Here is a 26,499-nt window from a genome sequence, read left to right as displayed (position 1 = left end):
TGTCCAATTGGAGAAGGAAATATGACAGCATAAGCACAAGATGAGCTGGGAGAGCCTCAGGCCTCTGTTTCCCATTAGATGTGTTCCACTGGTGCTGGGTAGTGGCCAAGGAAGTCATCAGAGGGTGTGCCCCCACTCTGACCCTGGAGACAGCACCCAGGGAAAATTGCATCCATCATCATTGTATCATAACTCAAATTGTGCCCCCTCCCCTGTCCTGATCCCAGGGTGGGGACACATGTTGGTATGCTCATTTTCACCTTATTTCAGACAATTATTAACCTGAAGGTGCCTGTAGGGTCTGGGAGTTAGAAGGGAATCCTTATCTCCCCCCCCCCCACTGGGTTCCTGGTCTACAGTCTTTTCTCTGCCCCCTCCCTTCCACACGGGTGAACCCCCATTCCTTGCCACCCTGCTCCACAGAACAGTCATTTTATTCTTGAAAGTGGCTCTTTTCGGAAGGCAGATAGCTTTAAATGCCTCCTTGCTTTGTGTTCAAAGTCCTGCCAACCGGCAGTCCCTTAAATCTCCCCTGAGTACTCCTTAGCATTCCTTAACTCCCCAGCACACCAAGCTTATGTTAAATGTCTCCAGTCTGCCCTGCCTTCTCTGCCTTCCAGAGATGACACCTTCAGTTATTTCTACTTAAATCTACATTTTTCCTTGCCTACACCATATGAACCATTTCTGGAGAGGGGGTGTGGGTGGGGTTCCTCTCTGCACCTCTCTGCACCCTCAATTCTCTCTTTCAAGGAGGATCACATAGTCTAATAAGCACTCCTTTATTGTCCTTGTCCCCTCAAGGAAGTGTGAACTTCCCAAGGACAGAGCTGGGAACTTAATCATCTTTACATTTGCAGCCAAGAGCAGTTAGCTTTGTGGTTTGAAAAGCGTCCTCCGTGTAGGTTTGCTGCATGAGAGGATGGGCGAAAGGGGTGAACAATAAAGATCATCATTATAAAAGCTATTATGCTTACAGATTTTTTTTTTTTTTGTGAATCTGGCTCTGTGTATTCAAAATGCCATTTAAGGTTCATAGAACCTGTGCCCGAGACCCAGTTATCCTCAAAGCACAGAGGAACCAACTGCGGATTTGAGAGGTGAAGAGCAGATTTCACAAGCACGGAGTGTTGGTTTTTTTTTTTTTTTTTTTAAGATTTATTTATTTATGCATACAGGAGCTGGGGTACAGGCCAGAGGTGGGGGTGGGGAAGAGGATTCACCAGAGACAGAGTGGGGAACAGAACAGGCAGACTGACGAAATACACTGCTGAGGGGAGGGGCAGGCGAGTCAGGAGAGGTCTGCTGCGCCGTGTGGGTAGCTCCCTGGCCGGCTGGGGGATCGAACTCCTGCTTCAGAGGCTCCACATTGCTTCATTGGTTGCGTCTGAACCCCTTGCGCCACCAGGGAGGCCCACGAAGTGTTTAAAACGCAAATCTGCCAGAGACCCCCACGATTACCGCGCGTCAAACGCCACCTCCCCGAGACCAGCGCGGCTCCACGCCGCGGAAGGCAGAGCCAGCAGCTCCCGCCCGCGTCCGCGCTGCAATCGAGCCCGGCGGGTCGGGCCCGCGGCGCGTGCGCACTGCGCGGCGGCGCCCTCTGCTGGCGGCGCGCGGGAGGGCGGCGGGGCGGGGCGGCCAGTGCGCCTGCGCGCGCCCAAGGGTCGGCGGCCGCTCGCTCCTTCTCCGCGAGGCGGGCGCGGCCATGGCGCAGCCGGTGAAACCCCTCAAAGAGCAGAAGTACGATAGGCAGCTGAGGTGAGCCGGATCTCGCCGAGCCGGGCGGGCGGGCGGGCCGACGTCATGCGCGGCGCCCGGGCCGGGCCTACGCGAGCGGGCGCGCGGGCGGGCCTGGCTCAGGCCTCCTGCCGGGCCCGGCCAGCGGGTTTCGGGGCGCGGGGGGCGGCGCTCGGGGCTCCGGCCTGCGACCCCGGGGCTGCTGGGGTCCGGGGCTCCCCGCCCCCCAGGACACGCCCGCCCACCCCCTCCCCGCGCGCGTGCGGCTCCCGCGGCGCTGCCGGCCTCCCCCGGTGCGTCTGGTTTTACAACTGGGGGTTTCGGGGTGCCCCCCCGCCCCCCAGAGCCGCGCCGGGCGTCGGGTATTGTTCTAGCCGGCGCTGTCCAGTGGGAGTGCAATGCTGGTCTCAGGCGGGGCCGGAGTCATTGTGCATTTGCTCATGGCCGCATTTCAAGAGGCCAAAGGAAACAGGTGAAATTAATTTTAATTTAATACTAATTTAATCCGATAGCTCCCCAACGGTAGCATTTCAACACGAAATCAATATAAAAAGTTGTTAGCGATGCATTATGCTCTTCCTGCTCTCTCGGATACGTGGCATTTTGCACAGTACACGTCGCGATTTGGACTAACCCCATCCCCAGGGCTCCCTGTCTCCTGTGGCCAGTGGCTACCTTAATGGACACTGCAGCTCCCAGCCGCCAGGCAAGTCCTTGGCTACTTTCTCTCCCTTCTTACACCCCTCATGCCTTATCTGTTGAGCCTCTTCTCTGTGTTAAGGGGGTAAAACCAACAGAAATGCTCGCCTCCCTCCACCACCCCCTTTCTGGACCCTCCAAGTCAGAAGTTACCATCAGTCCCAAAGGACTAGGACTCTTTTTGCACCTGCAGCTGAGTGCTGTGTTAGGGGCTTTAGGCACTCAATTATTTTTTTTTAATATTTATTTATTTATTTATACAAGCACTGGGTACAGTCAAACACGCAAGGGTGAGAGAATTCACAGAACAGGCAGAGTAGGCACTCATTTCTGAGCGCAACCTACAAGATAGACGTTCTCTCCTCTCTACAGGTAGGGAAATCGAGTCTCGGAGAAGTTAGATGACTTGCCTAGAGACTCCCATTTTGAGCCAGAATGTAAAACCCAGGCCCTTTGGGCTCTTTCAGAGCTGATCCACTTTTATATCATTCTGTTCACAGGCCTCTGGGGGGGAGAAAGAAGCAAGGTAGCAAAGTCCTTGTAATCAACTAAGGTTCTTTCATAAATTCTTGGAGTTGTTGTGTTTTGAATGCATTCATAATGTGCATTCTTACCTGACAGAGCTGAGAAGATATTTTAGGTTTAGGTTATTAAGTAACTAATTGTTAGAAAGTTTTTTGCTGAATCTAATCCATTTAAATACCAAATCTTAACTTTCCTAGTGACAATTGGTTGTTGGTTTTTAGTTTCAGAGGGAAGCAGTTAGGTGCAAGGTTTTGCAACTAGGCAGCAGTCACCAAGTGAGAGTAGAAAGATTTCTTTGTTTGACTCCTTTCTTGAAACGTGTTGCCTAGAGATATACCACTGTTCTCTTAGGCACACTCTGACAAACCAAGCATCCCTCAGTCAAATATGCTAGGCGTCTTCTGTGTGCCCTGCTTTCATAGGGAAAAACCCAGATATTTCCAGTCCATCGGTTCTTCCATGCTTTTCACAGCTGTTGAGTGATCACTTATCCTGGGCAAGGCCTTGTGCCTCCAGCGGTCTGGAGTGCTGTGAGCCCTTATGGCGCTTAGAGTGGAGTAGAGAGATGTTCAGCAAATGAAACACCAAATGAGACAGTTATAGTTGTGCTGTGCGCCAGAGGACGTGCTGGCTACATAAGAGGGAATCTGCTTTAGATCAGGAGACAAGGGATGTACATTAAAGTCTATCAGTCCTTCAGGCTATGGTCTTTTTCTAACAATTTATAGTCCCCCTATATGTCCTATACTGACAAGAAAAGATAAATTAATGTATAGGCTTTCTGGGTGAAAGTAAAACCAGGTGGTCCAGGTGCTGTGATACACATGTCATCATCTACTTTACCTAGTTAATGATAAGCTGGTATGAATCAGGTTATAACATATTTCTTATCCTCACTCTCTGTTAATGTATGAACTTTTAAAAAAAAAAAGATTTATTTTTATTTATGCATACAAGAACTGGGCTGTAGGCCAGAGGTGCGGGGGATGAGAGGATTCACTAGACGGTGGGGAACAGAACAGGCAGATCCACTGAAATACACTGCTGAGGGGAGCAGTGGGGAGACAGGAGAGGTCTGCTGCGCCCTGTGGGTAGCTCCCTGGCCGGGGATGGAACTTGTGCTACAGTGGCTGGTGATAGCTTGATAGCACTGAGACTTTAACCCTTGCGCCACCAGGGAGGCCCTGTATGCAGTTATTAATTATGCTATTAGAATGGTCATTGGGAATTATATTTTATTTATTTATTGTGGTTTTCTGTTTTTCTTTTATATCTATTTTGTATCATTCTTCCTTTTTGTACAGCGTATGCTTTCTCCTCTCACGTGTAGTCCCTGTAACATTCCCACCACCAATTCATCCCCATAGTCCCTTGTGCTCTTTCCTCCCCTATTTTGATCTCTCCCCAACCCCTCCCCTGCAGAATGTCTCTGATTTATAGTTGCCTGTTAATTTTGTTTTTTAATTAATTTTTTTTTTCTGATCCCTTATTTGGTTCTCCTACATTCCTCCTATGAGTGAGACCATCCGATATTTTTCTTTTTCTTCTGGCTTATTTCACTGAGCATGATTCCTTCCAGCTCCATCCATGTTGCTGCTACTGGAATGAGTTTATCTTTTTTGATTGCTGAGTAATATATCCCATTGTGGGTGTTATATTTTAAAGCACTCTTGTAGAAGTTGATCTAAGGCTTTTCAGCTAATAGTAATTCAGTGTTTTTGGTAAAGCTCTTGCTCATGCCTGCAGATGTTAGAGTGACAGGTCCTGTGTCATAATCTTAAGTATACTGGATCAGCGTAACTTCAGGCAAAATGAAATAGAGAACTGAATAGGTTTAAATCCAAGACACTAATTTTTAAATATAAGACTATAAAGAGGGCCACCCTGGTGACACAAGGGGTTAAGTCTCAGCACTATCAAGCTATCACAGCCACTGCAGCATGAGTTCCATCCCTAGCCAGGGGGCTACCCACATGGCGCAGCAGACCTCTTCTGTCTCACCCACTTCTCCCCTCAGCAGTGTATTTCAGTCATTCCACCTGTTCTGCTCCCCACTGTCTCTGGTGAATCCACTCACCCCTTCCCCACACCCCCCTCCACCGGCCTATACCCCAGTTCTTGTATGCATACATCAAAATAAGTCTTTAAAACGTATGTGCTTAGGGCCTCCCCGGTGGCGCAGCGGTTGAGCGCTGGGTTGAGAAGCTGCCCGCGGCCTCTGCGGCGCCGGTTCGATCCCCGGCTGCTCCCCGGCCACGGGAGGAGGGTCCCACATGGCGCACAGACCTCTCCTGCCGCCTGCTGCTCCCCTCAGCAGTGTCCTTCGGTCCTTCTGCCTGCTCTGCTCCCCGCTCTGGCTCTGGTGAATTCTCTCACCCTCCCGTGCTTCTGACTGTACCCAGTGCATGTATAAACCAAACAAACAAGCAAATAATAAATAAATAAACAAATAAATAAATAAGACATGCCTCTAGAAAATTTAAAAAATAAATAAATAAAACGTATGTGCTTAAAGACTTTCTATTCTGTCAGTTAACTGGTTTGAAGAGTAATAAAGGTCAAGGACTGTGTAAGACCAAGTTTCTACTTCTGATTTGACCCCTCCCTTATTATATACTTAGCTATAAAATCCCCGTAACACCTCCTGCTGTTCTGTCTCACGTTTGCCATAGTTACCACATCAGTTATTATATCGCAAAAACACTTTAAAGATCAGAGATCATTATTCAAATAATAGAGTTTTCAAAATTTTAAATTTGTGTCTTGTTTCGTAGGTTGTGGGGTGATCATGGACAAGAGGCTTTAGAATCTGCTCATGTTTGCCTAATAAATGCAACAGCCACAGGAACTGAAATTCTTAAAAACTTAGTACTACCAGGTAATGTACTTTTGTGGTTGTGTTCTAAATTTATTTCTTTAAGGTTTTGAACTAGAAATACATATTCTTGACTGACTTTATTTTGCCTCCCAGGTATTGGTTCCTTTACAATTATTGATGGAAATCAGGTCAGCGGAGAAGATGTTGGAAATAAGTACGTTCTGTTCTTTTCAAATATATGCATATTAGGGTAGGCAGAACACTGTCATAGGAGAGTGAGGCCTAAATCCTGACTTCACCTTCTCATTCAAGGTGACCTGATTCTCAGCTGGAAGTAATCCCTATGTTTAGAATTATGGTGAAGATAAAGTGAGTTAATATATAAAGTCTAGCATAATGTCTGGCAAGTAGGCCATTAATTAAAGATATCCATCATTACTGTATTTATTGTTGTTATTAATATAGACAAGTAGTGATATTTGATACTTGCTGTGTTCTTGCATTAATTTCTAGATGTTAGTTTGTAATTTACCATAATTTTATTTTTAGATTATAAGAATAATAAAAACATCTTTTACTTGTGGTATCTCTTGAACTTAGTTGGCATACTGTTTTCAAGATGACCTGTATATATTCTTTAAAGATGATCATTTCAGAGCTTTCCCAAATTTGGATTTCAAGTATGCCTTTTCAGGTAATTGGCGTCTAGGATCACCCATATTTGTTAGTACAAAACATTGAGTTAATACTTACTGAGTTTTAGTATTTTTTTCTTTGGGTGTAGTGTAAGTTTTTAGTATCTATAACTCTGCCCCCCTTTTTTAGTATTTATTTATGCATATAAGAGCTGGAGTGTAGGCCAGAGGAGCGGGGGGCTGAGAGGACTCACCAGAGACAGTGGGGAGCAGAATAGGCAGATTAACTGAAATACACTGCTGAGGGGAGCAGCGGGATGAGACAGGAGAGATCTGCTGCACCCTATGTGCGTCAGCTCCCTGGCCGGGGATGGAAGCTGCTGATAGCTTCATAGTACTAAGACTTAATCTCATGCACTACCAGGGAGGCCCCCATACCTCGTTGTTAAGCAACACTTCACTGTGTATTTAAAATTTCCACACTGGAAATAATACTATATGGTGTTTCACAAACTTCTTAAAGCGTGGTAACCCTTTTATTTCAGAGCATCTTGTGGAATTCATATTCTCTGGTACACACTTTGGAAACACTAATTTATTAGCCTCTTTGATTCTGAGTTTCACCCAGTTTTCTTTCTTCAGGAACGCTATTACAGTTTGTAAACAAAATAAAGTTTATTTTATACTATGAGTGAAATACATGTGCTATTTCCTTTATAGTCAAAGAAGCCCGTAATTTTTTTTTTCTTATTCTATTTTAGTTTTTTCCTCCAAAGAAGCAGTATTGGCAAGGTAAATAATTTGCTATAGAATGTATTTTGAGCATCTAATGATGCCTCAGTGTTTTGATTGCTTGGAGAGCTTTGACTTTAAAAGAGCTTATTATTTCTCTGAGGAAAAAGTTAAATTAGCTCATTTTTTCTGATCTTGTAAGTCTAGTTTACGAGCTAATTTAAGAACTTAAAAGTACTGTCTGTTTTTACACTATATCCTATTTAAAGCTAAATTAAGTGTTATTGTGATAGTCTGGCTAACCAAAATTTTAGCTAAGATAACCAGAATGTCCTTTATTTTTGTATTTCAAAAAATCTTACAAAGCCTTAGAGTCAACTTAGTACAGTATTCTGAATAGAAATGACTCTTTATGACTGACCTCTCAAATAGGTTGTAAATGCAGGGGATTAGTATAAAATTGAGCTTGATCCTGGAATCCTCCCTGGGAATTTTCGGTCATTTTGCTAATCAGAGCAGTAGAGTGCAAATAATATGGCTCTTCATTTAAACTCTATGAAAAGCAGAGTTGTAACACCTGTGCATGAAATTTAGGTAGTTTTACAGTGTGTTTGCCTGACCTGTAATTTGAGGAATGACTTTTTAACCAAATGTTTTCTAATTCAAGTCAAATGTTTTGTTTTTAAAAAGAACCGAGCTCAAGCTGCCATGGAATTCTTACAAGAATTAAATAACGATGTCTCTGGAAGTTTTGTGGAAGAGGTACATGTGTATATACATGATTATTTCTGTGCAGAAATGAAATTTTTTAATAACTCAAAGCCCTCAGAATTTAGATTATCATTAATGGTTAGCCGAGAATTAAATTATTTTATACTGGAGTATATCATGTTGCCTTATTTGTTCTAAATTGCTTAACTGTTTATGCCATGTCTAATATGTTGGATTGCTTAATGTTGTTAAATTGTTAAATTTTTTTCCCCTTGTCTTATTTAGAGTCCAGAAAACCTTCTAGACAATGATCCTTCATTTTTCTGTAGATTTAATGTTGTAGTTGCAACTCAGCTTCCTGAAAGGTAAATTTTTATGTAAATGTATTATTTTAATCTCTCATTAGATTTGCATAGTTTTGTTTTCTCTGCAGAGTCTGGCTTTTTAAAATTCTAAAACTCTATAGACACCTTTATTTATTTTTAAAGATTTATTTATTTATTTATACAAGCACTGGGTACAGTCAGAAGTGCGGGAGGGTGAGAGAATTCACCAGAGCCAGAGTGGGGAGCAGAGCAGGCAGAAGGACCGAAGTACACTGCTGAGGGGAGCAGCGGGCGGCAGGAGAGGTCTGCGCACCATATGGGACCCTGGCCCGGTGGCCGGGGATCGAGCCGGCGCTGCAGAGGCTGCGAGCAGCTTCGCAACCCTGCGCCACTGGGGAGGCCCCTCTTTAGACACCTTTAATTGGAAGCACTTGTAAATCTCTAGCAGCAAAAAAATAGGGAGAAAAAAATATTAAGATATGAAACTTTTGTTACATATTTGGAGCTGTTAAATTCAACATTGGTTGTTTTTTAGTGAAAAAGTTAGAATTGGAGCACTTGTGGGTATGAAGGAGGATTTATAAATATTTTCCTCTTTTTTATGGAAATGTTGAGGCAGTATCTTTTCCCTTTTTTTTTTTTTTTTAAAGATTTATTTATGTGTACAAGAACTGGGGTACAGGCCAGAGATGTGGGGGGTGAGAGGATTCGTCAGAGACAGTGGTGAACAGAACAGGCAGATTGACTGAAGTAAACTGCTGAGGGAAGCAGCGGGCGAGTCAGGAGAGGTCTGCTGTGCCATGTGGGTTGCTCCCTGGCCGGCCGGGGATCAAACTTTTGCTGCAGAGGTGCCGGATTGCTTCATAGGGCAATGCTTAACCACTTGCGCCACCAGGGAGGCCCTGAGGAAGTATCTTTTCAATAACATTTTCCCTAATACAAAAGACTAAGCTTTCATATACCACCAGTCCAAAAGATGTACTTTTAGGGCCTCCCTTATGGCCTAGGTTTCAAGTCTCAGCACTATCACCATGACGGCCTGAGTTCAATCCCCAGCCAGGGAGCTAACCCACATAGGGTGCACCAGACCTGTCTCACCCATTGCTCCCCTCAACAGTGTATTTCAGTACATCTACCTGTTCTGCTCTGCACTCTTATCTCTGCCCCTGCACCACTGGCCTATGCCCCAGTTCTTCTACCCAAAAATAAATAAAATCTTAAAGAAAAAAAAAAAGGTACTTTCTTTGAAATTGTGTCCTTGTGGAATTTCTTCCTTTTCAGTGTATCCTTGACCTATTATGTAAATGCTGTAGATTATCTTTGCATTTATTAATTTAGTAAGAAAATTGCTTTATTTTAAGGCATTTTCACGTTTGGCATTTTTGTTTATGCTCCTATTTATTGTGCTTTCCTTTACAGTACATTACTACGTTTAGCAGATGTCCTTTGGAATTCCCAAATCCCTCTTTTGATCTGTAGGACATATGGACTAGTTGGCTATATGAGGATCGTTATAAAAGAACATCCAGGTAAGATTGTTGTGCATGTGGGGCTTGATGTTGGTTGCTGTAGCTACAATTTAGGAACCTGACAATTTAGAAAGTCAATTTTAAATTACAAAATAAATTTGTAGCAGCACAATTCCCATTACAGGTTCAAAGTAGCAATCAAAATCAGTAGGCTTTACAATGATATTTCCTTTACCTAGCATTATAGAAAGATGTAAAGCAGGAGATACAGATACAGCTTCTTGTTACGAGGCCCATAATATACAAGTACCTAGGTTGTTTTTTGCCCCCTACCTAGCCCACATAGGGCCTGTGCAGCTGCAAGGTATGTGGGTCACACCACCTTTCCCCCACCAATCTTTCATTCCTTTCTGTTACAGGCCCTAATCTCCCTTAGCTCAGGTACAGTTCCACAGAACAAGGCATTTCTCTAACTACTGTTCCAGGAAAGCAGTGGAGATTAGTCACTCATGGGCAGGCTTGTGTCAGCCCAAGACTGGTGTTAGCTCTTTACTTACAAAATTTTAAATTTAAGTCATCATAAAATTTTCATTCGGTGTGCTTACATTCTCTGAGCCAGGTACTCTACTGCCTCAATGATAGAATGGGTAGCTTCACTGAACAGTGTCTGCTTGGGCAGAGGGGGAATTGCTTGTAAAGACAGGCTTCTGGCAGGTGCCGAACCATTTAAGAGTTGTAAGTGGGATAGTGACAGGGTGAAAAGTTTATTTTAAATGGGTCATTCTGAAGCTGGGTAGAAAGTGAATAAATTTGAAGGGACAAAAAGTGGAGGTAAGGGTTACAGCTAGGAACTAGTAATCTAAGAGAGTGAGACAGAGAGAGAGACAGACAGACGGACTTTGTGCCCAAGAATTCAACTCAATTTTGACATTTTCTACCCAGATATACTGCTAGATTCCACAGGTTAAGGACTCAGTCTGCCAAAACTACCCTTCACTTCAGACACTGGTCACAAGTGTCGCACAGCCCATACTTCTGACCAGCTGGCTGTAGATCAGTGGTCACCGTGACTCTTCCTCAGACTTCAGACACCTGTTGTAAGCTCAGATTATTACCTCTGCTTCCGACCTACTGGCTATACATTAGAGTTTCTCAGGACACCCACCTCAGGTTTGATTAATTTGCTACAATAGCACAGAGAACTCAAAAAACCCATTTACTCACTAGATCATCAGTTTATTTCCAGGTATGCAAGCAACAGCTAGATAAAGAGAAATACAGGCCAAGCTATGGAGAAAAGGCCTGGGGGTCGTTCATGTCCTCTCCAGGCATTCTCTCTCTCTACTTCTCCATGTGTTCACCAACCTGAAAGCTCTCTGAAGCCTTTCCTTTGGTTTTGTGTGTGTGTGTGTGTGTGTGTGTGTGTGTGTGTGTTTAGAAGGGTTTCATTACATAGGAATGATTATTAACTCATTGACCATTGGTAAATGAAATCAACCTCTTCTGCCCCTCTCCCCAGCAGAGGTCAGGGGCATAGGACTGCAGTTCCAACCACCAACTCACACACTTGGTTCCCCCAGCAATGAGTACTCATCCTCAATTATTTTCCCAAAGTTACCTTATTAACATTACAAGAGACACTTTTAATGCTCTCAGCACTTAAGAATTTCAAGGCTTTAAGGGGGAGTTGTGAGAAAAGAACTGTGGGTGAAGACTAAATACAAATGCGTGTGAGAAATATATTTTGGTCATCTGAGTGACCAAATATATATATTTCCTATAAATCACAATATCACATTTTCCAAAATAACTTCCAAAATAAGGTCGGTATTATTATGTGTACTTTTCACAGATGAGGCTGCTGAGACATGATTAGGCTAAGGTCATAATACAACTAACAAGTAATAAAAGTGGGCCTGGCGCTAAACACTTATAGAAATTACACATTCTTCTCTACTCTCCCACGTGGGGAGCTGTGTACCAAGTAACTTCAAGATGTGGGAAGTGAAACTTTGAGCCAAAGAAGCAAGAAGCCAAGAATGACTGTCTGGTTTCTAGGGAAGAGGCCTCTGTAGATGGTGATGCTGTTTATTGAAGACCACAGGAGAAAGAGTGTTAAATTTGATCTGAACAAGTATTTTGTCTATTTTGAGCATTTCCAGTTGTAATAACAAAAAGAAATCTTGGTTTTACTTTTATTAAAAGTAAAGTCCACTTAAGATTTGTGTGCTCATAACATAAATGTATGTGTAAATTGTACCTCAATAGTGAACAAAACAATGGGAAAACCTTTACGCCATATGCCCATTTGAAAAAAAGCAAATAAAAATTATACATTCCCTAAGTTTCTATAATATAGTGTGTTGCCAGCAGTATCACAAAGAAGCATGTTTATCTTTTGGAATTCTTTAACAGTAATAGAATCTCACCCAGATAGTGCGTTAGAGGATCTACGACTGGATAAGCCGTTTCCTGAACTGAGAGAACATTTTCAATCTTATGACTTGGATCATATGGAAAAAAAGGTTGGTAGTATCTGTTTTGTTTTTTTTTTTTTTAAAGATTTATTCATTTGTGCATACATGAACTGGGGTGCAGGCCAGAGATGCGGGGGTGAGAGGATTCACCAGAGACAGAGTGGGGAACAGAGCAGGTAGGCTGACTGAAACATACTGCTGAGGGGAGCAGCGGGTGAGACAGGAGAGGTCTGCTGTGCCATGTGGGTTGCTCCCTGGCCGGCTGGGGATTGAACTCATGCTGCGGAGGCTGCGGACCGCTTCATAGTGCGGTGCTTAACCCTTTGCGCCACCAGGGAGGCCCAAGGTTGGTGGTATCTGTGACAGTTGATTCACAAATAGACATGACATTCTTTTTGACCTAAGATTTTTGAATTACACCGAGTAAGAAAAAAAATAACTTCATATACCTGCCATCCAGACTACTCAATAATGACACTGTGCCTAATTTGTTTTCAAAAATCTGTTTTCCCCAAAATTAAAAAAAAAATTAAAGGAAAGTACATTAATTGAATATATCTGTATAGTCAACATCCACGTCAAGAAATTGAACTCTGACATATCCCTGAAGTCCTTTTCATGGCCCTTTCTTAAGCAAATAGATGTACTTTTAAACGTAGTTTGAATTTGGGGTGGATGTTTGTTAAAACTGATTCCTCTTGGAACTTATTTTTAGTGTTTGAGAATTACCAGGGCAACTGCATATAGAAATGATACTTTTAACAGACCATGTAATTTAAGGAGTATGTGTGTTTTTTCTGCTGTTTTAAATTACAATGCAGGTATTTGGTTTATTAGAACACAGAGATGGTCCTTTTTCTTACTCTTGGATTGGTATCTGAAATCAAGAGATTTGAGCTTATTTGTTTTCCTGATGGTAAAATGAGGAATTATATTGTATACCTGCTGGTATTAGACACCACCTCTAAAAAAATTTGTAAAATAATTTTCATTAACCCAGTTCAGTTTCCTCCATTTATTATTCCATATAGACTGGGAATTGACATAAATATTACTGAACTTGTTGAAAATTAAATGATGTAATGAAGAATAAAAGTTAACTAATAGGTTTTTCTTTGCTTTTTCTCTCATTTTTAGGACCATAGCCACACTCCATGGATTGTGATCATAGCTAAATATTTGGCACAGTGGTATAATGAAGTATGTCCATGTTTAAAAAGAATAAATTCCATATGTGATTGTTTCCAAGTTATTATAAAGGATTTCTTTTGAAGGGAAGTGGGAGATTTCACCTTTTTTCCTTTTGGTTATAGGGCAGGTGAGCCCTTTTCAAGTTAAATTTAACAGTTCTTCCAATAGTGATATTTTAACTAACAAAATGAAATATGAAAAATTGGCAGTGGGGAATGAATATATAGAGAAATGACCCGCAGTTTGTTTTCGGTGAAGTCATTGTCTGATTTCCCCAAGGTATATATGTCCTACTGAAATCTCGTGTGGATGGGAGAATGGGGGAAACTTCGGTTTCTTAGTTTCCATACTTTGAGTTTTTTTAACTTGATTTAAAACATTTTTAATTAATTTAGACCAATGGACGAATACCTAAAACATATAAAGAAAAAGAAGACTTCAGAGATTTGATTAGACAAGGTAATATTATGGATATGATTAAATGTTGTATGAAGTTTGAAAAGCAAATTATTTGCCCCTAATGTTTATTGGCTTTCTGCCAGATGATGTCATTATGAGCTTTTATTTTTCCTCAGGGAGATTAAGGAACTACTCCTTGTATAGTTTTAAGAATGACTAATGGTAATATATGATGCTTCCTTCAGAATCTGACAAAGTTAGTTCCACAATATTGGGGGGGGGGAATGAGAAGAAAAGGAGTGTTGTTTGCTAACCAATATATATTTTAATAGGAATTCTAAAGAATGAAAATGGGGCTCCTGAAGATGAAGAGAACTTTGAAGAAGCTATAAAGAATGTGAACACAGCACTAAATACAACTCAGGTAAAAAATGAATTGCCAAGGGATTCATATAAGAAAAGTGTTTTCTGAAGTCCACATTATGCGAAGTCATTCATTTTAGATTTAAGTTAATATTTCCTAAATTGTACAGTTGTTAGAAATTATTATTTCATACAGATTGAATCTGTTTGATAAGATTGTTTTGATAAGATTCTCTATTGTCCTTGTTAAAATGATATCATTACTTTGGCATATAACAGTGAAACAATGATTTACACAGTTATTTGAAGTACATGATTAGTGAATATAATAGTTTTGGTGTAAGGATTTTATAATGAAGGTGATAATTTGCTGGTCCAAAATAGTGTTGCCTGATTTACTTAATCTCATCCTACATTTGTTTTTAATGCTAATTATTTAGATAGAGTGAAAATGTTCATAATGACATTGTACCCCTTAAAAATTATTTGGAAAGGGGGCCTTCCCGGTGGCGCAAAGGTTGAGCGCTGGGTTGCGGAGCTGCACGCGGCCTCTGCAGCACCGGTTCTATCCCCGGCTGCTCCCCGGCCACTGGAGGAGGGTCCCACATGGTGCGCAGACCTCTCCTGCCACCCGCTGCTCCCCTCAGCAGTGTACTTCGGTCCTTCTGCCTGCTCTGCTCCCCGCTCTGGCTCTGGTGAATTCTCTCACCCTCCCGCGCTTCTGACTGTACCCAGTGCTTGTATAAATCAATCAATCAATCAATCTTAAAAAAAAATTATTTGGAAAATGAATCAGTTTAGATGCCCTTTGTCGTGTTTTGTTGTTGAAGTCTGGTTAGTGAAGTTCTTGGAGAACTTTGGAATAGCACGACTAGTAGTTTGTGAGATTTAGTTCAGTAGTTTCTTATAATTTAGAACAGCAAAAAATGCTGTCTTTCAGGGTAGGAAAGCACTTAAGCTGTCACTGCAGACTCTTTGGAGACAATGAGGTAGTGTTGGAGTGATTAAAAGTGTGTCTTTGTGAATTAATTTTCTGTGGTGATGAAAATTTTCTGTCTTAATTGAGGTGATGGGTAAAAGTATGTGTGTAGTTACCAAAGCTCATTGGAATTGTACATTTAAGGTTTGTGCATTGCACTGAATGTAAAATTTATCCCAATTAGAAGGTTCTAGTCGTAGGACAAAATGGAAAAACATGAAGGACAAAAATTGAGCTTGGTAGTAATTTCTGCATCTTTGTTATATCTTCAAATGTAACCATATAAAAGGATTTACTTTTTGTCTCCTCCTTTGTTCCATTTGTAATGTAGGAGAACAGGTCAGTCTTTAGTGCCAACAATAGTGGGCAGGTGGAGATTGGTTTTTTTGTTCATTCTTTCCCTATCAAATTTCCATCTGGTACAGAGTCTAAGTTAAAGTCTAATAAACCAATCTGAAGTTTGTATTTGATTATTTTTGAAATAGTCTAAGAAACTGTTTCATGTTCCTTTGTTAGATCCCACGCAGTATTGAAGACATATTTAATGATGATCGCTGCATAAATATCACCAAACAGGTAACAACAACAACTAAACATAAAAGTAGTGCTCTTTGAACCTTTGGGTCAGATTCAGATACCACTTAATGTTATTTTTTCCCCCTATTCTCTTAGACTCCATCATTTTGGATTTTAGCTCGTGCCTTAAAGGAATTTGTGGCCAAAGAAGGTCAAGGAAATTTACCTGTTCGAGGCACAATTCCTGATATGATTGCAGATTCATGCAAATATATAAAGCTGCAAAATGTGTAAGTCACTGTTTTCAAATTATGTAACAGAAAGCACTGCTGATGGGAGCAGCTGGCACGACTGGAGAGGTCTGCCACACCATGTGGAAATCTCCTCGGCCAGCCAGGAATTGAACCCGCACTGCAGAGGCTGCGGACAGCTTCACAGTGCTGCGCTCAACCTGCTGCGCCACCAAGGGAGGCCCAAAAATAAGCTAAAGAACTTAAGGGGCAATTTTTTAAAATAGATTTTATTTTATTATTTTTTAGAATGGTTAACAGCAAAATTGAGCACAAAGTACAGAGTTCTCAAATACCCCATAAAGGGCAAATATTTTTCTTCATATTTCATGATAAAACGCAGCATTTGAGCACTCAACTCTGGCGGGGATCGAACCGGCCCTACAGAGGCTGAGGACAGCTTCACAGCGCTGTGCTCAACCACCTGCACCACCAGGGAGGCCCAGTTTTTTTTTTAAGATTTATTTTTTATTTATACAATACCTGGGGTGCAGGCCAGAGGTACAGAAGGGCGAGAGGATTCACCAGAGACAGTGGGGAACAGAACAGGCAGATGGACCGAAAGCACTGCTGAGGGGAGCAGCAGACCTCTCCTGCTGCGCCATGTGGGAATCTCCCTGGCTGGCTGGGAATTGAACCCGTGCTGCGGAGGCTGTGGACAGCTTCACAGTGCTGCACTCAACCCGCTGCACCACCGGGGAGCCCCCTGCTACATACTCTTAACCATAGTTCTATTCGCTTTTTTCTGTAATTTAAAACTTTGAAATTTTTAGTTTTGATAAATGTTTTATCACTAGTGTTCCATAATTTAAAGAGTTTATGACACTAGACAGACACCTGCAATCCAGGTATCACTGACCTGAATCATGGTAGACTCGTATAGGGTGGCTCTTGACAGATACTATCCTGTGTAGTTTGGGCATGGAGCTGATAAATCCAGTGCTGCTGGTTTGGTTTCTTTGAGGGCCAAGTAATGTCATAAAGAAAAGATTTCTGTTCCCCAGACTGGTTGCCTTGCCCATCTCAGTCACTGTCTAACAAATCTTTGTTTCCTGGCCTAAATGTTTAGCTACTTAAAACTTGGGAAGAGTCAATTGTGGACAGAGAAAAGTAAGACCTCATGTTGGAGGTAGTCACCTCAATACTGATCAACTTTAGAAGGTGAAAATGTCAATATATGTAAAGGAAAATTTGACATGAATTTGCACATGCAAAGTTTTACTTGAACTTGACTTCAAGGAGATAAAGCATGTTCTTTAGTAACATTATGTCAGAACTTCTGTCAGAGAAGCGTGGATAATGGATTTTTCTGGGAGGGTAGTTTTTAAGTTGGGGGCAGTTAATTAGGGAGGGACCCCAGGTATTAGTGGACTCCGAGTCCCTTAGCAACTCTGACAAGATCCGCAACTGCTAACAGTGCTGCTGGTGTTTCCATGGCATCTTCACATTTTGTTTATTGCCACACTAGTGTTTTGTCATGAAAAGGAGTTGTTCCTCTTTTCCAGTTACCGTGAAAAAGCAAAGAAAGATGCTGCTGCTGTGGGGAACCATGTTGCCAAATTGCTGCAGTCTATCGGCCAGGTACGTTGCTGGGCACATGGCTTTCAGTGGCCTGTAGCGCTCCAGATAGGCCTGACTGTAGTGCTCCAGATAGGTCTGGTTGCGTAACTGTAACCAGAAAAAGTTTAGCCAGGATGTGGCCCTGGTTTGGGGCTTGTCAAGGGATCTTACTTGTGTGCCCAGTGGGAATACCCTTACAAGGAAACAAGGTGTTTTTATAGTGATTTCTCAGCATTTGAAGAAAACCCCCCATTTTATAATGATTGTGATTGGCTTTGCCCTGTACCCTCTTTTAACTTTCTTTTATTCTGGAGCAAACCTATGTTTATCTCTTTACAGGCACCAGAGTCCATTTCAGAGAAAGAATTAAAGTTACTCTGTAAGTCCCCTTAAATTAATTTCCTTATTTTGTTTGATGAAAATGTGCTACAGAAAATGTTCACAGGGGTTTTAAGTGATTAACATTTAAAATTTTCGATGGATATTATGATGTAGATATATCCAATTATTGAGTAAAGTTTTCTTTTTTTCTTGTACTATAATAAATGAAGAATTTGAAGACTGGGTCAGAAATAGCATGTTATGAATGGTGGTACTAAAAAGATACGAAAGTCATTTAAAAATCGTCATCAATACAGAAATATTTTTAGCTTATTTTAAATAATTTGGGGAAGTTTTATCTGAAGATTGTGTGTAAGGTCAGAGTAACATGTATATTGATGTTACTGGTTTAAGTACTCATTTTGATCTGTGTTAAATGACAGATTTAACACAGGGTCTTCTCAAGGACCCCTCAATCAGGCATTTTTTAAATTTAAGAGCCAGTTTACAAATAATAATCAAATGTTTTACATGCCATGTGAAGATTTTTTTCTTGTAGCTACTGCTCCTCGTTTCAGCAAAAGTTTCAGCTTCCCAACCTTAAATAGGTTTATCCAATTTCTCCCTATCATGACCCTTCCCACAATGCTTGTTTAGGCTTTGTTTTATTGTTTTATTCCACTACTAATCTTGCACCTTGTTTCTGCATTAGTGTTTGTCCTACTAGATTATATGATACCAGAATTGGAAATAGATGATGAGTACTAGAGGGTTTATTATTTTGTCATGTATATTATGGGGTATTTTTGAAAATTTCCATAATACAAAGTTTTTTTTCCCAAGCTTTATATATCTAAGAATTTGTGTATCTGTAACACTCCTTTGGGACTACTTGTCCATAATAATGATGAAAAGCACCGTTTGTTGAGCCCTAGCAGGCTTTGTGCTGGGTTTTCAGTTTACACGGTTGCACATTTGATCCATAGAGCAACTCTTACAGGTAAACGATGATGATATCCTCATTTTACAAATGGGTATGAGCTAAGACTCAGAGAGGTGCCGTCATGTACCTACTCAGTTCTGAACCGGTTGTAGTACCAGGGACATCAGTTTAAGATGACTTGTGTTCTAGTGCCTTCTCTGCCACTGAGAATACATATTTTCACAATCCCATAGCTGTGAAGAGTATACACAAAATATCCAGTTCTTAAAGTGACCTGCGATTCAGAATATTCACTTTTCTTTTTTTAAAGATTTATTTATTTGTGCATACAAGAATTGGGGTACAGGCCAGAGTCATGGAGGGGTGAAAGGATTCACCAGAGACAGAGTGGGGAACAGAACAGGCAGACTGACCGAAGCACACTGCTGAGGGGAGCAGCGGGTGAGTCTGGAGAGGTCTGTTGCGCCATGTAGGTTGCTCTCTGACTGGCCAGGGATCGAACTCGTGCTGCAGAGGCTGCGGACAGCTTCATAGATTGCGTATTAACCCCTTGCACCACCAGGGAGGCCCCAGAATATTCACTTCTTAACCATCTACTTCCACAATGTCTTTTCTGTGTTTAGGCAGTAATTCTGCATTTCTTCGAGTGGTAAGATGTCGATCCTTAGCTGAAGAATATGGTTTGAATACAACTAACAAGGATGAAATTAGTAAGTGTAATAACCTTGTGATGCTAGGTTATTAATTTTAAAGGTGTCATTTTTGTGTGCGATAATATAAAGGATAATGTAAATATTAACAATCTAAATTTTATTTTGTAAACATACTCAAGTAGTTGTAATTTCAATCTATAAAACTTCATATATATATAAAATTACATTTAGCTCTTACGTATGATATGCAGAAGAGTTAAATCAGCATGCTATTACTTCGTAGAGATTGTGTGCCTATAGCTAATAGTCTGTAAGACCACTGGGTTTCATTTTAATGTAGCTCCCTTTTTTTTAACTACTGTTGACCATTTTGCATTTTATTGCCACAAAATATTTAAATTTTGTCGTAAAATTGTCTTGTATCCTGAAACTTTAGTATATGTTAATTCAGTCCTTCATTGTTTTTGTCATGAATTGCCTAAATTATACTGACATTTTTTTCTTTCAGTTTCCAGCATGGACAATCCAGATAATGAGATAGTATTATACTTAATGTTACGGGCTGTTGATAGATTTCATAAGCAACATGGTAGATATCCAGGTAAGAATAGCAATCAAATTAACAAATATAATAAAATTTTGAATAAGTAATTGAATCTCAGGATGTTTATAGTATTAGTGCTTGAATTTTACATTGTAAATGGTTTATACCAGGCCTCCCCTGGTGGTGCAGGCGTTTGAGCACAGTGCCGTGAAGCTGTCCGCAGCCTCTGCAGCACAGCTTCAAATCCTAGCCAGCCGGTGAGATACCCACATGACAAGGCCGACCTCTCCTGTCTCACCTGCTGATCCCCTCAGCAGTGTATATCAGTCAGTCTATCAGTCTACCTGTTCTGCTCCCTGCTGTGTCTCTGGTGAATCTTCTCACCCTCCCGCACATCTGGCCTGTACCCTGGTTCTTGCATGCATGAATAAATAAATCTTTAAAAAAAATTTTTTTAAAATGGTTTATACCATTACTTGTTCATCTCAGTAGGAACTTTGTTTTTAAATCCAACTATTTAAAATAGAATTTGATTCTAACTTATAGCCTGACTGCACGTACAGGAAAACTTTCCGTCAGTTTTTATAGTTTACTTCTAAGACTCAATTGAGTTTAACTGAGTGAAATAGAAAAGCCACAAGAAGTAAGCCAGTGACTTCTGAATCCAGAATGCAGAAAATGTAGGGATTTCTTTGTTCAGCACCTATTTTTTCTTCTCTGTAAATGTAGCAGTTGGGGAATTGGCATAATCTCAAAGATGTACATTTGTCCAGAACATTAAGATGATAATTGTGCAGGATACTTACTGCATAGCAAAACATTTTAGATATAGCATAAAACCTGCTGCCTTAACTGATGCAGTGTGCTCCCAGGGCTATATAGTCCTAATGAAAGCAATTAAACACCAAATATGTGTTACTATATTTGTATTATTTGTTTAGAATGAAATGTATTATGGGTTATTGTATAACAAGCCATCCTTAAACGTAGTAGTCTAAAACAATAAATTATCATCTCGTGATTTTGTGATTGGCTGTCTCGGATAGGCAGTTGTGTTAGAGAGAGGGTCTCTCTGGAAGCTGCGTGATGCCTGAGTCATTCTGCAGACATTTTCACTCACGTGTCTGGCCCTTTAGTCATAGCTACAGTAGCTGGGACTTCATCAAGCATCTCTCTCCACGTGGCTAGCTTGGACTTCCTCTTTGCCTGGGAGTCCTGGAACAGACCTTGGAGGTGGTGACTGGCCTCCCCGGAGTTAACATTGAGAGACCCAGGGTGGAAGGTACAAGACTTTCTATGACTTAGCCTTTGGAGTCACACATCATCACTAACATCGTGTTGTGTTGGCTTCACCGGACCAACTTAGATTAGAGTGAGAGGGAACTACATTAGGCCTAAAGGGGTGTTCACTGGGGAGCATCTTGGGAGACTCGGTACCACAGGAGCACAGCCTTGGGAGTTAAACCTAGGTTCCAATCCAAATTCTCACTTATAACCTCTGTGACCTTGAGTCAGTCATTATTTCCCTCCAAATCTCAGTTCTCTCATTCATGGACTGGTGGTAATACATCTACTCTCTTGGATTATAAGGGTTGAGTAAGTGATGTATGAAAATCACTTAGCACACTGCCTAGTACCTTGTACTCAATAAAGAGTGTAGGTATTACTGGGCCTCCCCTGGTGGCATAGTGGTTGAGTGCTGGGCTGGGAGGCTGCCTGCAGCCTCTACAGCGCCGGTTTGTTCCCCGGCCGCTGGCGAGGGTCCCACCAAAAAAAAGAGAGAGAGAGAGTGTAGGTATTACTATTATGAGGAAGAGTGATGATAAAGTTTTTAAGCCAGAGGTTAAAAAACATTTTATTTTGTTTTTTTTTTTTTTTTTTTTTTTTTTTAGAGGCATGTTTTATTTATTTATTTGTTTGTTTTGTTTATACATGCACTGGGTACAGTCAGAAGCGCAGGAGGGTGAGAGAATTCACCAGAGCCAGAGTGGGGAGCAGAGCAGGCAGAAGGACCGAAGTACACTGCTGAGGGGAGCAGCGGGCGGCAGGAGAGGTCTGCGCGCCATGTGGGACCCTCCTCCAGTGGCCCGGGGGAGCAGCCGGGGATCGAACCGGCGCTGCAGAGGCTGCGGGCAGCTTCGCAACCCAACGCTCAACCGCTGCGCCACCGGGGAGGCCCTAAAAAACATTTTAAAAAATTATAACACCTGAATATTAGAGTAATTACATTTTTCCTTCCATAGAAATCATAATAGCTTACCTTTGGAGACATAGTTTAATCATTAAGAACTACTTTTTTTTTTTTTTAAGATTTATTTTTATTTATTTATACAAGCACTGGGTACAGTCAGAAGCGTGGGAGGGTGAGAGAATTCACCAGAGCCAGAGCGGGGAGCAGAGCAGGCAGAAGGACCGAAGTACACTGCTGAGGGGAGCAGCGGGCAGCAGGAGAGGTCTGCGCGCCATGTGGGACCCTCACCCAGTGGCAGGGGAGCAGCTGGGGATTGAACCAGCTCCGCAGAGGCTGCGGGCAGCTTCGCAACCCAGCACTCAACCACTGCACCACCGGGGAGGCCCCATTAAGAACTACTTCTATCCCAGTTTTGCTACTTATGAGCTGAGTAACTCAGGCAAATAATTTTCTGCCTTAGTCCTCTCTGTAAAATGGAGATAATAATAGTACCCACTACCTGGGGTTGTTGTGAAACTTGACTCAATTTTTACATATAATGCTTAAAACAGTGTCTGTCATCTATGAATATTTAGTAAATGTTGCCTGTTACAATAACTGTGTCTTCAGTGTCATTTAATCTCCTGGAAAGGGATAATAAATTTTTATAAAGGGTATAAATAAGACATTACTTTGTCATTCAGTCATTTTATCAAATAGTTAATTGAGCACCAGTATATACCAGATATTTCCAGATACTGGGTATAGAGCAATGAACAAAGCAGACTTAGTTAAACTTGAATTTTATTTACTTTTTTTGTGTTGAAGAACTGGGGTATAGGCCAGAGGTGTGGGTTTGTGGGGAGGGGTAAGAGGATTCACCAGAGACAGAGTTGGAAGCAGAACAAGCGGATTTACTGAAATACATTGCTGAGGGGAGCAGCGGGCAAGACAGGAGAGGTTGCTGCACCATATGTGGGTTAGCTCTCTGACTGGGCATCAAACTCAGGCCATAGTGGTGATAGTGCTGAGACTTAACCCCTAGGCTACCAGGGAGTCCCAACTTGAATTTTTAATAGATTTTAGATAGTTTCCTTGATTGTTAGAGATTGTGATATTTGTAAATGTTGGTCTCACACTTTGTTCTTTTTATTCTTCAGATTTACAACTGAGTTTTGACTAGAATACCTAAAACTGGATTAAATAAAGGAGGTGGTGTATTCATTAGATTTAAATCACTTAAGTATTTCAATGAAAATTAATTTATATTTTAGGGATAGCTAACTATCAAGTTGAAGAAGATATAGGAAAGTTGAAGTCTTGTCTCACTGGCTTCCTTCAGGAATATGGATTATCTGTAATGGTGAAAGATGATTATGTCCATGAATTGTGAGTATTTTTTAAGGGCATATAACAGATAATACCTGTTCCGTTCTAAAATAATCTAAGTTCCTGTCTCTGCCCTTTCCTATAGTTGCCGATATGGAGCTGCTGAGCCACACACCATTGCTGCATTCTTAGGGGGTGAGTTGCAAAGATGAGAAGACTGTCATTTGCTGTTAGGTAGTTCAGTTATTATTTCAATAAGAAGTTTTTGGCTTTTTAGCTGCTTTAATTAGGAAGGTCAGTGAAGCAGGATGTTCAGTTCAGATTATTTCTTTAGCTGCTGCGCTGGTCTCCCTGCTTGCATCTCTCCTACTACGGTCCCTGTAAACTTCTAAAGAGTCATTAATCTTCAAACAGCAGAGCTCTGATTGCATCTCTCTCTTAACTAACCCACCATCCCACCAGTGGACACTCACACCCCCGCCCCACATTACAATGTACCTCAGAAAACAAGTCCAGGTTCACATGATACTAAAAACTTTTAATTTTATCAAATTAATTACTTCCCCCCCAGACATACACGTTGATTTCCTGCTCCTTAAATTTTCACTTCTCTGGGCCCAATGGCCTTTAATGTCCCTGTTACCCACAGGTCTAAAATCCACTTGTCTAACACCCAATTCGGAAGTACCATCCTGTTCATAATAACTCCCTACATCTCTCTCCATTACTGTACATCCCTCTAAAAAAATTACTCTCTAGACTGAGCTATTTGCTTGTAATGTATTCCTTCTAGATAATTAACATTTGAAGGCTGATCCAAGTCTGATTAATAAGAGTGTTCAAAATGTAAATAAGTAAATGTACATATGTAAGAAAACTTTATTTGTAGCAAACTCAAATTGAAGCCTGATTCTGGGTAATCTAAACTAAAAGCAAGTCTCTTGTACCAGACTAGCAAAGTTAACCTGTCATTTCCAGAAAAGGGCGAAAATTACTTATACAGACTCTACAAATAGACACAACCAGAGAGGTTAGATGACTGGAGATTTGCCTATAGCAGGAAAACAAATATTTTAAAAGGTAAAAATTGAAGTTTTAAATTACCATGCTGTATTAGCTTAGGTTACCATAATGAGATACCATAGAATCAGTGACTTAACCAACAGATAGTTGTTTTCTCAAGTTCTGGAGACTGAAACTTCAAGATCAGTGGGCCAGTATTGTTACTTTCTGATGAGGCCTCTCTTTCTGACTTGTGGGTGACTGTCATCTTTCTGTGTGCTTACATAACCTCTTTGCACAGGGAGAGAACTAATGGAACACAAACTTCCTGAGTCTCTTATCCTTATAAGAGATAATCTAATCCCATCACGAGGCCTCTATTACCATAACTTCTAACCTCAGTTACCTCCTCGAGACCCTGATTCCATCTCCAAATTCTATCACGTTGGGGGTCAAATCTTCACCATAGGAATTGTGGAGGACACATACATTTATTATTCTGTTATTCCACGAGATGTTATGCACGATGCCACTATATTCCCTCACTTCTTTCATGTCTTTAACTGATATCTTCCCTGTACGACTGTTTTTGACTCCCTGATTTATAACTGAGTCCCTCTTCTTCCACTCAGATAACCCTCTTTAGCATTTGGGGTCATTAGATGCACATTTTACCTATTTGTACATTATTTCTCTCTGGCTACTAAAAAGTAAGATCCACAAAGGCAAAGATATTTGTCCTTTATTCCCTATGGTATCCCTAGTGCATAGAACAGTATCTGGTATATAATAGAGTCTCAGATTTTACCAAATTATGAATGTTTGTGAAAGATGAAACTTTTTCTTGCTTTTTTTCTTTCCTTTTTTGTTTTGAGTATCTACAGCAGTCTAGCAGTATTTAATAATAAATCCTTTTCCACACTACAAGTGTATTTTGAACAAATATTCCTTTGTTCCTCTTTTTATTACAAATGTAAAATAGGCTCAAGGTAAAATTCAAATGCAATATAAAGGTGTTCTCCAAGAATCTTTTTGGCCTATTAGCTTTTAAAAAAGTACACTCAGCCATACTACTCTTTTGACTTTGGCTTTGTTTACTTAATATATCTTACCAACCTTTCTGAATCACTATAATTAAAAATATTTATTCTTTTAAACTGTAGCATAACAGCTCATGGAATAATAGAATAATAAAAATTTCCTTTAATACAATTTAAAAAATTGTAGTCCTTTATTTTGATATGACTCAGTAAACTGTTTTATTTTTTATTTATTTATTTATTTTAAAGATTTATTTATTTATTTATACAAGCACTGGGTACAGTCAGAAGTGCGGGAGGGTGAGAGAATTCACCAGAGCCAGAGAGGGGAGCAGAACAGGCAGACTGATGAAGTGCACTGCTGAGGGGAGCAGCGGGCGGCAGGAGAGGTCTGCGCGCCATGTGGGACCCTCCTCCAGTGGCCGGGGAGCAGCCCGGAATCTAACTGGCGCCGCAGAGGCTGCGGGCAGCTTCACAACCCAGCGCTCAACCGCTGCGCCACCGGGGAGCCCAGCTATGTCTGTTTTAAACTTATCTTTGCTTTTTCAAAAGGAAAGGTTTCTTCAGAGAATTGAATATTTTTATGTAACTTTTGAAATTTACCTTTTTCAACAATTTGCTTATCTCCCTTTTCCTTGTAGGAGCTGCTGCTCAAGAGGTTATCAAAATAATCACCAAACAATTCGTAATTTTTAACAATACTTACATCTATAGTGGCATGTCACAAACTTCAGCAACTTTCCAACTGTAGAATAAATACCCTATGATTGTGTTAATAATGGTTGAAAGTGTAATTGTCTTCAGGTTCTCCTTTATCTGTTAAATTCTGCTAAGGGAACTGTTAAATTGTTTCCTTAATAAACATTTTTTTCATTTGTAATGGGGTATGTTCTTTTTGGGTTTTTCTCAGAATAAAAACTATCCATTTCTCATTGAATTATTACTACTGGCTTGCTATTTCAAAGTTGCTATTCATAGGAATCTCTTGTGTTTCATTAGAAATAGTTGAAAATACTTTTTTTCTGGCTAACAAATTTGAGCTATTTTAGCTGTAGACATCTTAGAAT

General features: G+C 40.9%; 1 protein-coding gene across 1 annotated transcript; it reads left to right on the top strand.

Moving 5' to 3' along the window:
- Positions 1 to 1,661: 1,661 nt before the first annotated feature.
- NAE1 (NEDD8 activating enzyme E1 subunit 1) lies at positions 1,662 to 26,312 on the top strand. The gene is made up of 20 exons (XM_037515833.2): positions 1,662 to 1,761; positions 5,739 to 5,842; positions 5,936 to 5,996; positions 7,179 to 7,209; positions 7,840 to 7,911; positions 8,146 to 8,225; positions 9,606 to 9,715; positions 12,071 to 12,180; positions 13,270 to 13,332; positions 13,719 to 13,782; positions 14,055 to 14,146; positions 15,581 to 15,640; positions 15,737 to 15,870; positions 17,376 to 17,451; positions 17,770 to 17,809; positions 19,318 to 19,404; positions 19,856 to 19,948; positions 23,336 to 23,450; positions 23,536 to 23,585; positions 26,074 to 26,312. Exons 1-20 carry the CDS (start codon positions 1,709 to 1,711, stop codon positions 26,181 to 26,183), a joined length of 1,605 nt encoding a protein of 534 aa, XP_037371730.1. The 5' UTR covers positions 1,662 to 1,708; the 3' UTR covers positions 26,184 to 26,312.
- Positions 26,313 to 26,499: the final 187 nt, after the last annotated feature.

The sequence above is a fragment of the Talpa occidentalis genome, unplaced genomic scaffold (assembly GCF_014898055.3).
Source record: "Talpa occidentalis isolate TD23 unplaced genomic scaffold, MPIMG_talOcc4v2.1 talOcc4.17, whole genome shotgun sequence".
In the NCBI taxonomy this organism is placed as follows: domain Eukaryota; kingdom Metazoa; phylum Chordata; class Mammalia; order Eulipotyphla; family Talpidae; genus Talpa; species Talpa occidentalis.
The sequence above is the reverse complement of the archived record's forward strand: the minus strand, read 5'-3'. Positions and strand labels throughout refer to the sequence as shown.

Bases quoted from the DNA above. Each gene is read 5' to 3' on its own strand.
- NAE1 (XM_037515833.2), top strand. From the start codon at position 1,709: ATGGCGCAGCCGGTGAAACCCCTCAAAGAGCAGAAGTACGATAGGCAG. The intron at 15,641-15,736 runs GTAACAACAACA...CTATTCTCTTAG, and splicing joins GCATAAATATCACCAAACAG to ACTCCATCATTTTGGATTTT. The intron at 23,586-26,073 runs GTGAGTTGCAAA...TTTTCCTTGTAG, and splicing joins CATTGCTGCATTCTTAGGGG to GAGCTGCTGCTCAAGAGGTT.